A 14,069-nucleotide genomic window follows, 5' to 3' on the forward strand; every position below is an offset into this window, starting at 1 on the left:
GGAAGAATGAAAAGAATAACATCAGATCAGTAAAACAATACTGAATTTAAATTATATGAAAGCATCACTTCCTGATGCTACAGATCAGTTCTAGCCAAAAAGTTGGAAATGAGCCATAACATTTAAACTGCCTTTATTCAAGTCTCTGGGTTTTATATGCACAAATATATCAGATAAATTTAAAACAGTTTAGGTAAGCTTTTCACTGTCATGTTATCACAGACCAATTCCTGCCAAAAAAATCGAAAAACAGGCCATAAAGTTCAAAATGTCTTTATTTGTGCCCCCAGAGTTGATACTCATAAATACACAAGAATAATTTAGAACACTTTTTATAAGCTTTTGCACTGTGATATGTGAGAACTTCACACTTCTTAAGACAGAAGTGGCAAACTTCATGACACCCATGCAGACGGACAATAGAGGTATGACTGCCGAATCCTACACAAATGCACTTTATAAGCACTTACACGAGTGCATGGATCATGCTATCCCTAATAGAACCAAGATGTTATCTTCCAAAAAAAGGAAGCCAATCTGGTGGTCCTCTGCCATAAACAAACTCTACAACAGAAGAAAGAAACTGTTGCACAAAAAGAGTAAAATCCCATGACTGGAGGAACTCCCTGGTCAACCTCAGTAAGAAGCTGAGATCCCTCATAAAATCCTCCAAAGCTAGTTACGAAAACAAAATTGCCACTGACTCTAAAGACAACCACAAAGCATTCTATAGCTATGTCAAGAATCTCAATGGGAACACTCAGATCTGATCTGAGTTACAGCACAATGGCACTAAATATACAGCACCAACTGATATTGCCAACATCCTAGCAGATAAGTTCAGTGCTAACTTTACCCCCCTCTCACCCCCTAGAGGGCCCATCTCTATACCGGAAGAATGCAAAGTTCCTATAATCACGGCTGCACAGGTAAACACACTGTCCAAAGCCAAGAACACAGCATCCATGGGACCTGACAATATCCCAGGCTGCGTTCTACACGAACTACAGAATGAACTGGCACCCTACCTAAGTATCATGTTCAATCATAGCCTCACCTCAGGCTTTGTACCCACTGAATGGCGCACCGTGACAGTTATCCCACTCCACAAAGGGGGAACCACGACGGACCCCGGGAACTACCGCCCCATTAGCCTGACGAGCCTGGTCTGCAAGACCATGGAACGTATCATCATGGAACTCCTAAACAAAGACATTAGTAATCTCCAAACTATGGACCCTACCCAGTTTGGATTTGTAAAAGGCAGATCATGTCTCCTAAACCTGATTGACTTCTTTGAAGCAGTCACCAAAGCCATAGATGAGGGTAAAATGGTTCACACAGCTTATCTAGATCTCGCCAAGGCTTTCGACACCATCCCCCACTCTGGAATTATAGATAAGCTCACTAAACTTGGTATAAATCCCTATGTCACAAGATGGGTTGCCAACTGGCTCACGGACAGAACCCACACTGTGAAAGTAGCGGATTCCAAATCCGACTTCACACCAGTGACAAGTGGAGTACCACAGGGTTCAGTCCTGGGTCCTCTCCTGTTTGGTATCGAATTCTCTGAAGTGCAGGTGAACACAGAAGGTCTTTGGCTAACAAAGTTTGCAGATGACTGCAAACTAGGAGCCATAATTGAAACTCCTAACGATGTGGACAAACTACAAAAGGGCCTCACTGAGACAGATACCTGGTGTCAAAGCCATGGCCTGAAGCTCAATGCCAAAAAGTGTATTGTCATCCCTTTTGGTAAAAACTCTGTATCCATTAACTACCACATAGCTGGTAGTCTACTTAATGCCGAAAATGTGATGAGACCTTGGGACACAGGTGGACAGTAGTCTCTCCTTTGATAATCACATTGCCACAGTGGTCAGGAAATCCTTCTACGTGGCTCATCTCATCACAAAAGGATTCTCATCCAGAAAAAAAGATGTCATTGTTCCCCTCTACTCATCACTCATTAGACCCATTATAGAGTACAACGCCCCTTTTGGTATGTACCTCACAAGACATCTACAACAACTGGAAAGACAACAGAAATACCTCACAAAGAGGATTACTGGCCTCAAACAGATGCCCTACGCAGACAGTCTCAAAAAACTACAGCTTTACTCCATAGCATATCGCCTACTCAGGGGCGATCTCTGCCCAACATACAAAGCTATGTCAAACCCAGAGCTGTTGGACATGCTCCACTTAAAGAAATCCCAATCCCTCCGAGCTACATGCTCTAGGGACCTAAACCTTGTCACCACAATAAACAGAACATGCTGGAGGGATAGATTCCTGTCCCAGAGACTTCCCATACTCTGGAACAGACTACCTATGTCAAACAGAGCTCCTCATTAGCACTCTTCAAAAAAAATCTTGATTGGATGGGAAATGGGAAATTCACCCCAGGGATCACTTCTGTGGCTCTGCTCGACAGGGGCACAGGAAAATAATTTTCTTGGGTGGCGAAAGCCAGGGTACATTTTTTGGCTAGGCTTATATAGGCCCTAGGGCCAATAGCCTAGTACCTACCTATGAATCTATGAACTATGAACCTATAGAGTATTATATATGACTAAGCTGAATAAACTTACACTTACTGCTTATTTAATCTACAGACCTTCTAACAGAAGGAGAGTTTGAATGAAATTCCATCACTAGTCAACTATAGTTGTGGACCTGCTAGAGAGCTCCTCCACTGTGATGTATTCTCATTAGATTCCAGTAGTTGTAATAACCATTCTGTTAGAAGACTTCAAAGTAAAATATTATATTACCAGGGTAAAGCTTTCAGTAACTTGAAACTGAAAAGCAGCACACCCTAATGTACAATGCAGGTGCAACAGTTAACATACGTAAACTAAAAATCATAAGGTTCTAACTGGCTAAGATGCTTTAGGACACTGTTAACAATAATAACTAATACTACAGAATTACGCAATCTTTCTTCTAAAATACGGTTTTGTCAAAGCTAATTGGGGGGGGTAAAGTAAACTGATCATCATATCCTGACTTCTTTTGTCAGCTATAGTGCCTTAAGTGCTCAACATTAAAAAAAAAAAAAACAGAAACAAATATTGTATTATTAATCAAAATGTTCTGGCACTGACTATGCAAGTGATAGTCTGATGTATGACCCTTTATTCAAAAAAAAATAAGACTGTTGAATTTTCTGTAATGCTTCATTATTAAATATATGCATAGAAATATATAAATGCATGTGCATTCATGTACTGTGTACAGGTGTGCACATTTTGAGAGTGTGTTTGTGCCATCATATTATGGAAGAACAGGATTTCAACGTCTCTGCTGTGTTGTCAACTATCAAGAACATGTGACAACATACCATTGTGTTTTTTATATCTGCAGACTGGAGCACCTTCACAACAAATTAAATCAGTTCTATGAATTGTCAAACATTATTAAAGATAATATTCATTATAGCCAATGTTTAAAAAATGTAGAAAGTTAAAATATCTCTACTAAAGCAAAACAATCTCAGAAAGTTAAAAATACCTCTAGGTGAGCAAAATAAATGTCTAAAATGCATTCCTAACCCCTAACATTTTATAGTGAAGTGTTCTGCTTAATGGCAAATATTGAGTTTGTATCTAAATGTAACAAAAGTAGAATATAAGTATGTTCATTGTCTTAATTTTTAAGATGGGTATCAGCTGGAGCAACAATGGCATCAAAGAAAAGGTAAAAAATGTTCATAATCAACACAGTGGAATCCAATGGAACAGATTTCAGTAAACTGTAATGAAAGAAAAGAACAATTGCATTGTTCTTAATCTGTTGTACTTTAACACTTTTGAGGAGAAAACAGTAGGTCCTACAAGTTGTGAACAGTTTCTTAATACCAGATAGATACATAGAAGAAATTTATTTAGACTACAATAATAAAAGTAACAGAGGGGAATTAGATGTGAGTAACATTTCAGGCTGCAATTTTAGGAACATGTTTGAAATTGAACCCTCCTCCTGTGATATGTGAGCCATCTGTTCTCTGTGGCTGAATAAGAGACTGCCCCACTTGTGCAAGAGCTCTTTCCTTCTCCCTGCAGAGAAAAATATGAAGACAGGAATTATAATTAGCTTACAACTGTTAAGCTTTGTTAATAGACATTCCCACACCATATGCATTTCCTCAGGCAACAAATAATGAGAAAACCCCTATTTTATTGTATTTTATTTTTCACTTTTCATTTTGCACCTCTTTCGGCTGGGGTGTCTTCTGTGCGGAGTCTGCATGTCCTCCCTGTGGGTTTCCTCCGGGTGCTCCGGTTTCCTCCCACATTCCAAAGACATGCTGCAGGTGGATTGGACACTCTAATTTGACCCTAGGTGTGAGTGTGTGCATGTGTGTGCCTTCTGTGGAAGGTTGGGCGCTGGGCTGGCAACTCGACACCATAAAACTCCACTGCCAATCATGAGCGGACAGGTGATCCGCTGTGACGACCCCTAACCGGGAAAAGCTGAAAGAAGAAGAAGAAGATTTTGTACCTCTTTGTTCTCCCTTCAGTATAGTGATCACTCACCTCATTTGCTTCATATAATCACTCTGACCATCAGCTTTCTTGCCACTTTCTTCTGTAATGCTGATTAATGTCAAGTGTTCAAATAAAATGCATTTGACAAAGACATTAATGGCTTAAGGCTATGTCACTGGATTCTCAATGTATTCAGATATATACTAAAGGCTATTAGAGTGGAAACCACTGCTTACTGTATTAATGGTACTTCTATGGTGGAGGTCTCACATTATAGCACTACACATAGCTTTCCACAATCCTTCTATGGAGTGGTAAGAAAAACACAGTACCAGTTGATCTAGAATGCATCAGCTCGAGGAGTCTAAACAATACAGAATTCTGGATGCTGAGATTATAGACCCACCAAGTTCCATTATAGTGGAAGTAATGGGTGCATGAACAATCTTCAGCTTTTACACAACTGAAATGTAGAACCATGATTACATAGCAATGGCACATTTTTACTGCACTCTGTGTTAAAGCCAATGTAAGTAACTTGAAACTGTGTGCTTCACTAAAGCTAGAACAATAGGGGTAAATAAATGCAGGTTGAGCTTATGCTTTACACTTACAAAGTTACTTCTGGCTGAAATGCTGGAGCTTGTAGCTGCAATATAATCACCTATTCTTAAACAAAACACGCACCACTTCAATTCCCATAACAAAAAAACGCTAGGTAGTATTCATAGTCATTATGCATGTATACAACTGCTATATGTCCTATGCATGTGTAACCACTGAAATGTCACAGAGAATCATGACTGTATAATGAGATTTGAAAGAGAAGATGTATGCAACTGCTGCCTGTATCATATGACAATAAGATTTATTTCTCGCCTTTTGAGATTCAGAGTCACATTTTGTTAAGCATATGCACATTGCTCACATATGTTACTTAAAGTAGTCACTTTGCAATCAGTGAAGATGTTAGGTTTTGTTGATAGTGTTGCAGTATCCTGTTCTGAGCTGCTTGCTTTTGTTGTACAACAATTTGGTGCACAAAACCATACTCAACTGCCCTGTAAGAAGGCATACAGACAAAGGGTGACTCATTGCAACTTTGAGAAGCACAAGCTGCTTGGTTGGTTTAGAGTGGGCAGAGCTTTAATGAACTTGTATGGCCCATAAACTAGAACTGGAGTATGCTTGGCCTTTGGATACCAAGGTATGTATATCTATCACTATACTTGCCACGCAGACCTTTTAGAAACAGACTGGGGATACACTGATATGTCATGGGCCTCTGCCTCAAGGATGCTGCAAAAGTTCCTCAATATACTCCCAGTCCATGAGGATGACCATGTTTATTTCTCAGTGTCACCAAAGCACTGAGACACTACCATGCACGCCTTCTATAAAATGGCAGACTTCAATGAGCTGCTTGATGCAATAGATTGCACCCTTGTGGCTATCAGGCCTCCACTTGGACCATGGAGAGAGAGAGGTACCACAATAGAAAGAATTACCATTTCATCAACTGCCAGGTAGTCTGATGCACATGATTGTATCACAAACGTATCAGCCTAGTATCCTGGCAGTATCCATGATTCCCACATATGGCACACAAATTCAATGCACTGCCACTTTCTGCACAGTAGGATACTGTAAGGATGCCTATTTATTAAGCACACCCTAAATAAATGTGTTCCCTATGCTATTTCTCAATATAGTGACTAAGGTTTCAATGACTAGCCACCTCATTTTCATGTTTTCTCTCCTGATTATGATTTTTCAGGTGATACAGATTACCTATCTGAGTGTATCCTAATGATATCAGTCAATATCCTGGAGGGAGCTGCAGAAGACAGTTTTAATATTGCACTGTGCCAGGCACAGATAGTCATTGAGCTAGTGTTCAGTCTGCTGAGAGCCTTTTTCCACTGCTTAAATGAGTCTAGGGGCATTTCATTATGACCCTGATACTGCATGCAGAATGCTGATTGCTTGTTGCATGCTGCATAACATCATTCTGTGTAAGCCTGGTAAACAACTATCATAACCAGTGATCAGTAATGCTAGTGCAGGCCTCTCTATCCTTTGTTACATGAGTTACGATAGTGACAGTGGTCATCTAACAGCAGCAGCCCAGCATCCCCATCAGGCAGGCACATGAATGGTTCATGGCAGTGCAGGTGAAGAATTGGCATGTAGTCCACAACTACAGGCCATAAGATTCACTAAATGACAATGTAAAGTCACAAGGATAATATTTGGTGCATGCAGTGTTACCGGTGGTGTATGCCAAGTACTGCATTGTCGACTCACTCTGTGGATCAGACCTTTCTCCATACGCCTTACAGAAATGTATGGTTAATACGGTCACAGCCATCATGATCTGTACAGTGATCTGTGGACAGAGGCACAAGTACTAGGTATAACAGCAGGGCAGAGGGGAGGTGTTGTGAAATATAGTATAGACCCACACAATGTTTTTTCTATTCATATGTAGGCTTAAAAAGTAATGCTGCGATGCGCTCATACTGAAGATGTTATGAATTGTTACTCTGATATTGTTGTAGCAATCTCTTAAGATGTTGGTTTTATGATGTATTTTCCATTTCTTATTTGTATGATGAAGAGACTTACTAGATCTCAGCGATGCCCTTGACACAACCAGACAGTGCTGTCTGACCTAGATCTTGATGGAGAGGGGTTTCTACATTACATGGAAGTCTGATAATGCCTAATTGGCTGAGTTATGGGGAAGTCCACATCCATGGATGTAGTACTTTCTTTGGGTACCCGTGGTGCACAGCCCTCACATTCACCACACATACAGACCTGCCCTTAGCCACATTCATCATTGTCAGCAATGTGTGTCTGGTAAATCTTCGCTAGTGTGCAGGTAAATGCTGACATGAATGCCATGTCAGCAACTATGTTCTGCACAAGGATTATCAGTGCATTATTTCTGACCTCTGCCATTCCTGTGTATTTCTGAATTTCCTCACATGTACACTGCAGCACAATTATCATCTCTCTACCTGACTTTCAGTGGCAATAGCTTGTGCCTAAACAATGTCACAGAACAGCTGCTGCTGTAGACAAGGCTTTCTGTACTTCTACAGCCAACTATGACTGCTGTCTTTACCTGGCGCCTCTGTTGACAGGATGCTCAGTGGATAATTGAACCTCTGACATTGTCATGTCTTCTTCCAGGGGTTCAAAATGTTAAGGAGAAAGAGGTGTTGAGCTATGAGGTGATCTACTCCATCTGGTAATATTTCATCATGATACACTATGTGTGAGCCTGTGTCACTAGTTATGAAGTTATCAACCTGTTTGAGTGGAGGGGTCATGCCAGTACACTCTATGATTGTGTACCACTGTTCTTAGGCATTTTGTCTTCTACCATTCCAATTACAAAGTGTATACCTGTAAATCTTCTCAAAATATTTCCCTCTGGAAAGAGAAAAGGGGCTCAGACACTTCATGTTCACAGCAGATTTCGATTTAATGTCTTGCAATTAAGGCATGCAGGGGATACAAAAAGTAGAGCCTTAAGGCTCACTAACAATGTCAAGCACAGCACTACACAGAGCTGATAGTAAGTGATATTGCATACTCAGACCCAGGGAACTTAACCAGTTTATTAGTGGGCAAATTTACCTCTAACTTCATCCCTCCTCTCTTCCCATACAGTCCCAGATTGCATACCTGCATCTACACTCCTGCCTCAAATCTCTCAAGAATAAATCCTCAAGCATCTTTCAAGGCAAAAAAAGCAGTTATGTACTTACCATAATGTTCCATGTGAGTTGTTTATCTCGCCTTTATTCTCACTGATGGGTTCGGAGCTGATCCTCGGCTCCGACACGGCCGATAGCAAAGCTCAAGGTTTGCCAGTAGCTCGAGACCAAGCCCCTTATCCCACAATGCACTGCTGGAATTTCCTCAGATCTTGCTGCTGCAAGTATATATACCCTTTATTTATTTCTACAAGGAAGCACTTCCCGAAGGGGAAGAAGAAGTATTGAATAACCAGGATGGTACTAGCCTCTAAGTCAACTGTCAGCCAGGAGGGGGAAAGAGGGAAGGACGTGAGAATACAGGCGAGATAAACAACTCACATGGAATGTTATGGTAAGTAAATAACTTCTTTATGTGAAGTTGTTAAATCTCACCATTTATTCTCACTGATGGGTAGTATCCCTAGCACCTTCAATCTTGGGTGGCTCATGGAAGTACGTTTTTCAGTACCATGGAACCAAAGGAAGACCTGTCCCTGGAAGCCTTATCTACTTTGTAATGTGTGATAAAGGTATGAGGTTTAGACCAAGTGGCTGCAGCACAAATATTGTCAAGGGGCAATTTAGCTTGAAAGACAGAAGACGTAGAAACGGCTCTGGTAGAATGAGCCTTAGGTTTGTTTTTCAATGGCATGCTTGCATTCGCATAAACAAAGGATATACAGTCTGATAACCATTTAAATAAAGTTGTTTTAGCCACTGGATTACATTTTCTGGCCATCGAAAAGGATACAAAAAGTTGATCTGATTTTCTAATATCCTTAGTTCTGTCAAGATAAAATTTGAGCTGTCAGTGTACATCAAGTTTGTGCAGCATGTATTCCAATTTGTTAGAGTGGTTGGGAAAAAAGACTGGCAGCTCAATGACCTGATTGATATTTGTTTTGAGAGATACTCTATCAGCATGGAAAATCATGTAAGGAGGTCTAACAGATAATGCTTGGAGTTCTGACACTCTGCGGGCAGAAGTAATGGCTACCAGAAATATAGTCTTCCAGGGCAAATATTTGAGATCACAAGAAGATGCTGGTTCGAAAGGGGGGAGAATAATTTGAGACAGCATAAAATTCAAATTCCAGGGAGACTAAGGAATATTGACAGGAGGTCTCATGTGAAAGGCACCTTTAAGAAAAGCCTTAGATAACTTATGGCTCATAACATTCAACCCATCGAATCCAAGGTGGAAATTTGATATGGCGGCTAACTGGACTCGAATTTTGGCAGCTGCTGCTCCTTCTTTAAAAATCTTTATCAAAAATTCTATAATGGACGATAAAGGAGCTCAGAAAGGGTCAATTTTCTGTATATTAGGCCAAATTGAGAACCTGTTCCACTTACTGTGGTATAGTTTCCTGGTGGATGGCTTGTGAGAAGACAAAAGGATTTGTCTTGTATCATCTGAGAGTGAATGAAGCCTGGCAATTAGGGAAAGTGGATTAGCCAAGCAGTCAGTTTCAGGGACTGCATTGAAGGGTGGAGGTCCCCTGACGGGTGTAATCAGAAGGTCCGGAACTGGGTCCAGGATCCATGGATCCTCCAGTAGATGATGGTGAAGGAAGGGGAACCAAATCTGTCGAGGGCAGTAGGGAGCTATGAGGATAACTGTCTTTCCCAGTGACTGTGCTTTCTGTAAAACCTTGGGTATCAATGGAATAGGTGGGAATGCATATAGGAGACCCGGAGGCCAATCGTGTATGGGTGCATCTATCGGGGAATGTCCCGGAGGTGGTATTAGGGCAAAGTAGCTTCTGCATTTGGTATTGATGTGACTGGCAAAGAGGTCGCAGCAAGGCTGGCCCCATTTGCGGAAAATCAGATCCGCAACTCGTTGGTTGAGAGACCACTTGTGAGGCAACAGTATTGCCCTGCTTAGCTTGTCCGCTATCACATTGGATTTCCCCAGGATGTGTGTTGCTATCAGAAAACGCTGGGATGACACAGCCCATTGCCATACCCTGAGTGCTTCTTGACAAAGGGGGTAAGACTTGGTTCCGCCTTGTTTGTTCAAGTACCAGACCACTGACATGTTGTCCGTCTGAATTGCAATTGTCCCTAGAGGAAGAGAGTCTTGAAAGTACTGCAACGCCAGAATTACCACTCTCAACTCCAGAACACTGATATGCAGATGTGAATCTTGATCCGTCCATGTGCCTTGGGCAGTCTTTCCCTGAAAATGCCCCCCCCCCACCCTATCAGGGAAGTGTCCGTGGTTACACTGGCTACTGGGAGGGGAGAACAAAGGGTCTTCCGATTGTAACATGAAGAGACGTCAACCACCACTGAAGGTCTCTCTTGCAAGAATCTGTGATGAGAATCATGTAGTGCATCAGTAGCCTTTGGTAGGACCACTAAGCGAAGAGAAGCCATTGAAGGATTCACATATGCATCCTTGCGAGTAGTATAGCCAGGATTGCTGCCGCCATCAAACCTAGTACCTTCAAGACCTCTGCTGCTGTAGCTTTGGTCTTTGATGCCAGTGAGATGATGTGTTGGCAAAGAAGTGAGACTCTTTCAATTGGAAGACGTAGAGTGGTGGTTGAGGTATCTAACTCTGCTCCCATAAAAATGGTATGCTGCAATGGCAATAAGGCAGACTTTTCGAAGTTTATTGTAATGCCTAATTGATGGCAGAGTGACAGAGTATATTGTGTTGCCTGAGTCAATTGATGCCTGGTGGTAGCAGTGAGGAGCCAATCGTCTAGGTATGGAAACACCTGGAATCCTAGACACCTCAGGTGAGCCGTGACCACTGCTATGCATTTGGTGAACACCCTGGGGGCTGTAGTGAGACCAAAGGGCAGGGCTCAAAATTGGTAATGATTGGTTTTCAGCCGAAAATGCAGGTGACCCCTGGAGCATCTGTTCATCTTTATGTGATAGTACGCGTCCTTGAGATCTATGGAGCACATCCAATCACCTTTCCCTAGGAAGGGAAGAATGGACTAAAGCATGACCATTCGGAACTTCTCATTCTTTACAAATTGGTTGAGTCTGCTGAGGTCCAAGATAGGTCTCCAGTCCCCTGTTTTCTTTGGTACCAAAAAGAATGTTGAGTAAGTTCCGAATCCAACTTGGTCTGCTGGGACTGGTTGGATGACTCTTTTTTTTCTACCAATTTTTGGACCTCTACGATTGCTTGTTCCCTGAGACGGGGTGGAACATCTGGGATTCTGCTTACAGGAGTAGGAGGGGAAGAGAACGGTATGAAATATCCTCTGGAAATGATGCTTTGTACCCATGTATCTGATGTTATGTTTAGCCAGGCTTCTGGGTACAAAGACAAGTGAACCCTGACTGTCTCCAGAGCTGAACAACCGGGCCCCCTTTCAAGAGCGCTGGTAGGGCTGACCAGAGAACTGGCCTCTGTCACTCTGTTGCTGCAGGCCCCCTCTGCCGCATGGGCAGTGTCTTCCATTATAACCCCCTCCTCTGCCTCTAGAGGGGGTTTCTCCACATGTGTCCTGAAAGGCTCCCTGTGCTTTTTGGTACCACATTTTCCCTCCCCTAGGGCCCTTGGGGTAGGGCCGAGTAGGGGTAGAAAAATGGAATCCAACGGCAGATAGGGTCTTGCCTTCCTGCTCACAACTGGTTAAAGTTTCCTTTACTTTAGGCCCAAACAGTGATGAGCCATCAAATGGGGTGTTGATAAAGGAAAACTTAAAGGGTTCTGCAAAGGAACAGAGATGCATCCAGGCTTGCCTCCGCAGAGCAATGTCTGAACTAGTGGCTCTACTCAAACCATCAGCTGCATAAGATATGAGATGCATGGACAAGTTTACAACCGAGTTTAGGGTAGCGAACAGTGTGTTGACTTTGTCGGCAACCCCAGCAGCTACCGTACCCTGGAGAGCATCTCCTAGCTCTTTCAGGAGATCTCTTTGCAGTCTCATGAAATGGGTTAAATAGTTCAGCGATCGCAGAGAAAAAGTCACTGAACTAAACATGTGTTTCCCATATCTATCCATGATCCTAGAATCTCTGTTAGGAGGATGGATAGATGCGGATGTTTCAGACACTTCCTTTTTGGTGGCTGCAGCTACCACCATGGCATCAACATGCACTCCTTTCCTTTGGTCAAAAAGGCTTTGTCCACTGGGGCAAAGATGAACTTATTCGGCTTCCGAGGGACAGGTTCCATGGCCTCTGGTGACTCCCACGCCTTACGAGAGATCAGCTCCATGAGCTCATCATAAGGCGGAGACACCCAAGAAGTGAAAGGTTGAGACCCAAAAGCCTTCAAGAGCACTGACTCATCCTCAGTAGGGGTTTTGGACTGCCAATCGCCCCTCTGACTAAGGATCTCTAATATCTCCGCATAGGTGATATCCTCAGGGGGGGATCGAGGGGACCCTTCTGACTCATCCAAGTCCATGTCGGATGTCAAAGACTCCTGTGAGGAGTCTAAGTGCCTCCTCTTGCACAGTCTCTTCCTGGGTACCTCCTCAGTGGGGAGATCTGGGGAGGTCTCGGAAGAGCAGGGGATGCCCTGTGGGGCCACTTGAGGCTCCAGATCTCTATGCTTAGGGGGACCGGTAGATGTAGAAGCGGACACAGGAGCTTGAGGGGAGAAGGAAGCCCGAACTGATGCCGATGATGTCTTAGGAGACAGCACTCTCCTCATGGCATCGAAAGCACCATGGCTCCGAAGAGAAGGGGTCCTCCCGCATCGAAACCATGGGCTCCGAGCCCGAGGTAGGAGCTGAGCTCATCCATGCCGAAGCCCCAATAGGAAGAGTTGGCACCAACAAATCAGTCTGACTATTCTCCCCGGACCCGACAGGAGAGTGTCGGCTCCTAGCATCCTTGGATGGCACTGAGGACGTCTGAGTAGATGGAACTGATAACAGCGGTGCGGGTCTTGGTTCATTAGGTTCAACAACTATCGGTTCAGGCTCCTTCAGCTCCGAGATTCCAGTACGACTCGAAGGGGGAGTCGTCAAGTCTGGTTCAATGGTCTTCGGCTCCGATGAAGTGGTCAGGGCCGACAACAATTTAGCAAGTCCTGGTGCCCGTAGAAACTTCTGCACTAGCCGATCCATATCCATATCAGAGAGGCTGACCGAAGACATTGAGGAATGCACCGAAGGTGCTGACTGGAGCAGAGGAGATGAGGGAACCTCAGAGACTGGCTCCAAGACTGGGAGCTGTCTCTGAACCAAAGGGACACTCAGTTCTGAGGACTGTGGAACCGATGACCCTGTACCCTCTGATCTCTTTGCCTTCTTGGTTTGTTTAGAATCAGAAGATTTTGAAGATTTAGAAGAAGTGCTGGCACCTACCTGGCTACTCAATGCCTTAGAGAAAGTATGCTGCAGCAAACCCCTATCTATGAGTTTTCTCCTTCTCTCTAAGAGAAGCCTAGATGAAAAACAGTGGCAAATACTGCAGGAGTCTTGGAGGTGTTTAGCCCCCAAACAATAAACACATTGGACATGTCCGTCCATGATGAACATTTTCTGTCCACAATCTGGACATTTCTTAAACCCCGATTTGGGGTGAGACTTTTCCCTCTCATCCGACATATTATCAAGAAACACATCACAAAATTAACCTGTAAAGGTTAAATACAGGGCTAACTAAGCCCACTCTAAACAATATACTAAACAAGTAAAAATTGTAAAACTAAATAGGGCTAAGAAAGGGTCCAACACTAAGAAAAACTAAGCCAACACAGGGCACTATCTCTACAATCTAACCTACTTTAAACTATTATTATTTTTAACAAGAAACACAAACACACACACACACACACACACACACACACACACACACACACACACAC

At 43.0% G+C, this 14,069-nt stretch overlaps 1 protein-coding gene across 1 annotated transcript in view; it reads right to left on the reverse strand.

The window, feature by feature from the left end:
- Positions 1–2,500: 2,500 nt before the first annotated feature.
- Positions 2,501–14,069, reverse strand: part of CFAP58 (cilia and flagella associated protein 58) — a 2,107,107-nt gene continuing 2,095,538 nt past the window's right edge. The window contains exon 18 of the mRNA XM_044055947.1: positions 2,501–4,064. Within this exon, the coding sequence (XP_043911882.1) occupies positions 3,944–4,064 (121 nt within the window). The 3' untranslated portion in view covers positions 2,501–3,943. The remainder of the gene's footprint in view (positions 4,065–14,069) is intronic.

The sequence above is a fragment of the Protopterus annectens genome, chromosome 14.part0, assembly GCF_019279795.1.
Source record: "Protopterus annectens isolate FY-2018-M chromosome 14.part0, PAN1.0, whole genome shotgun sequence".
In the NCBI taxonomy this organism is placed as follows: Eukaryota; Metazoa; Chordata; order Ceratodontiformes; family Protopteridae; genus Protopterus; species Protopterus annectens.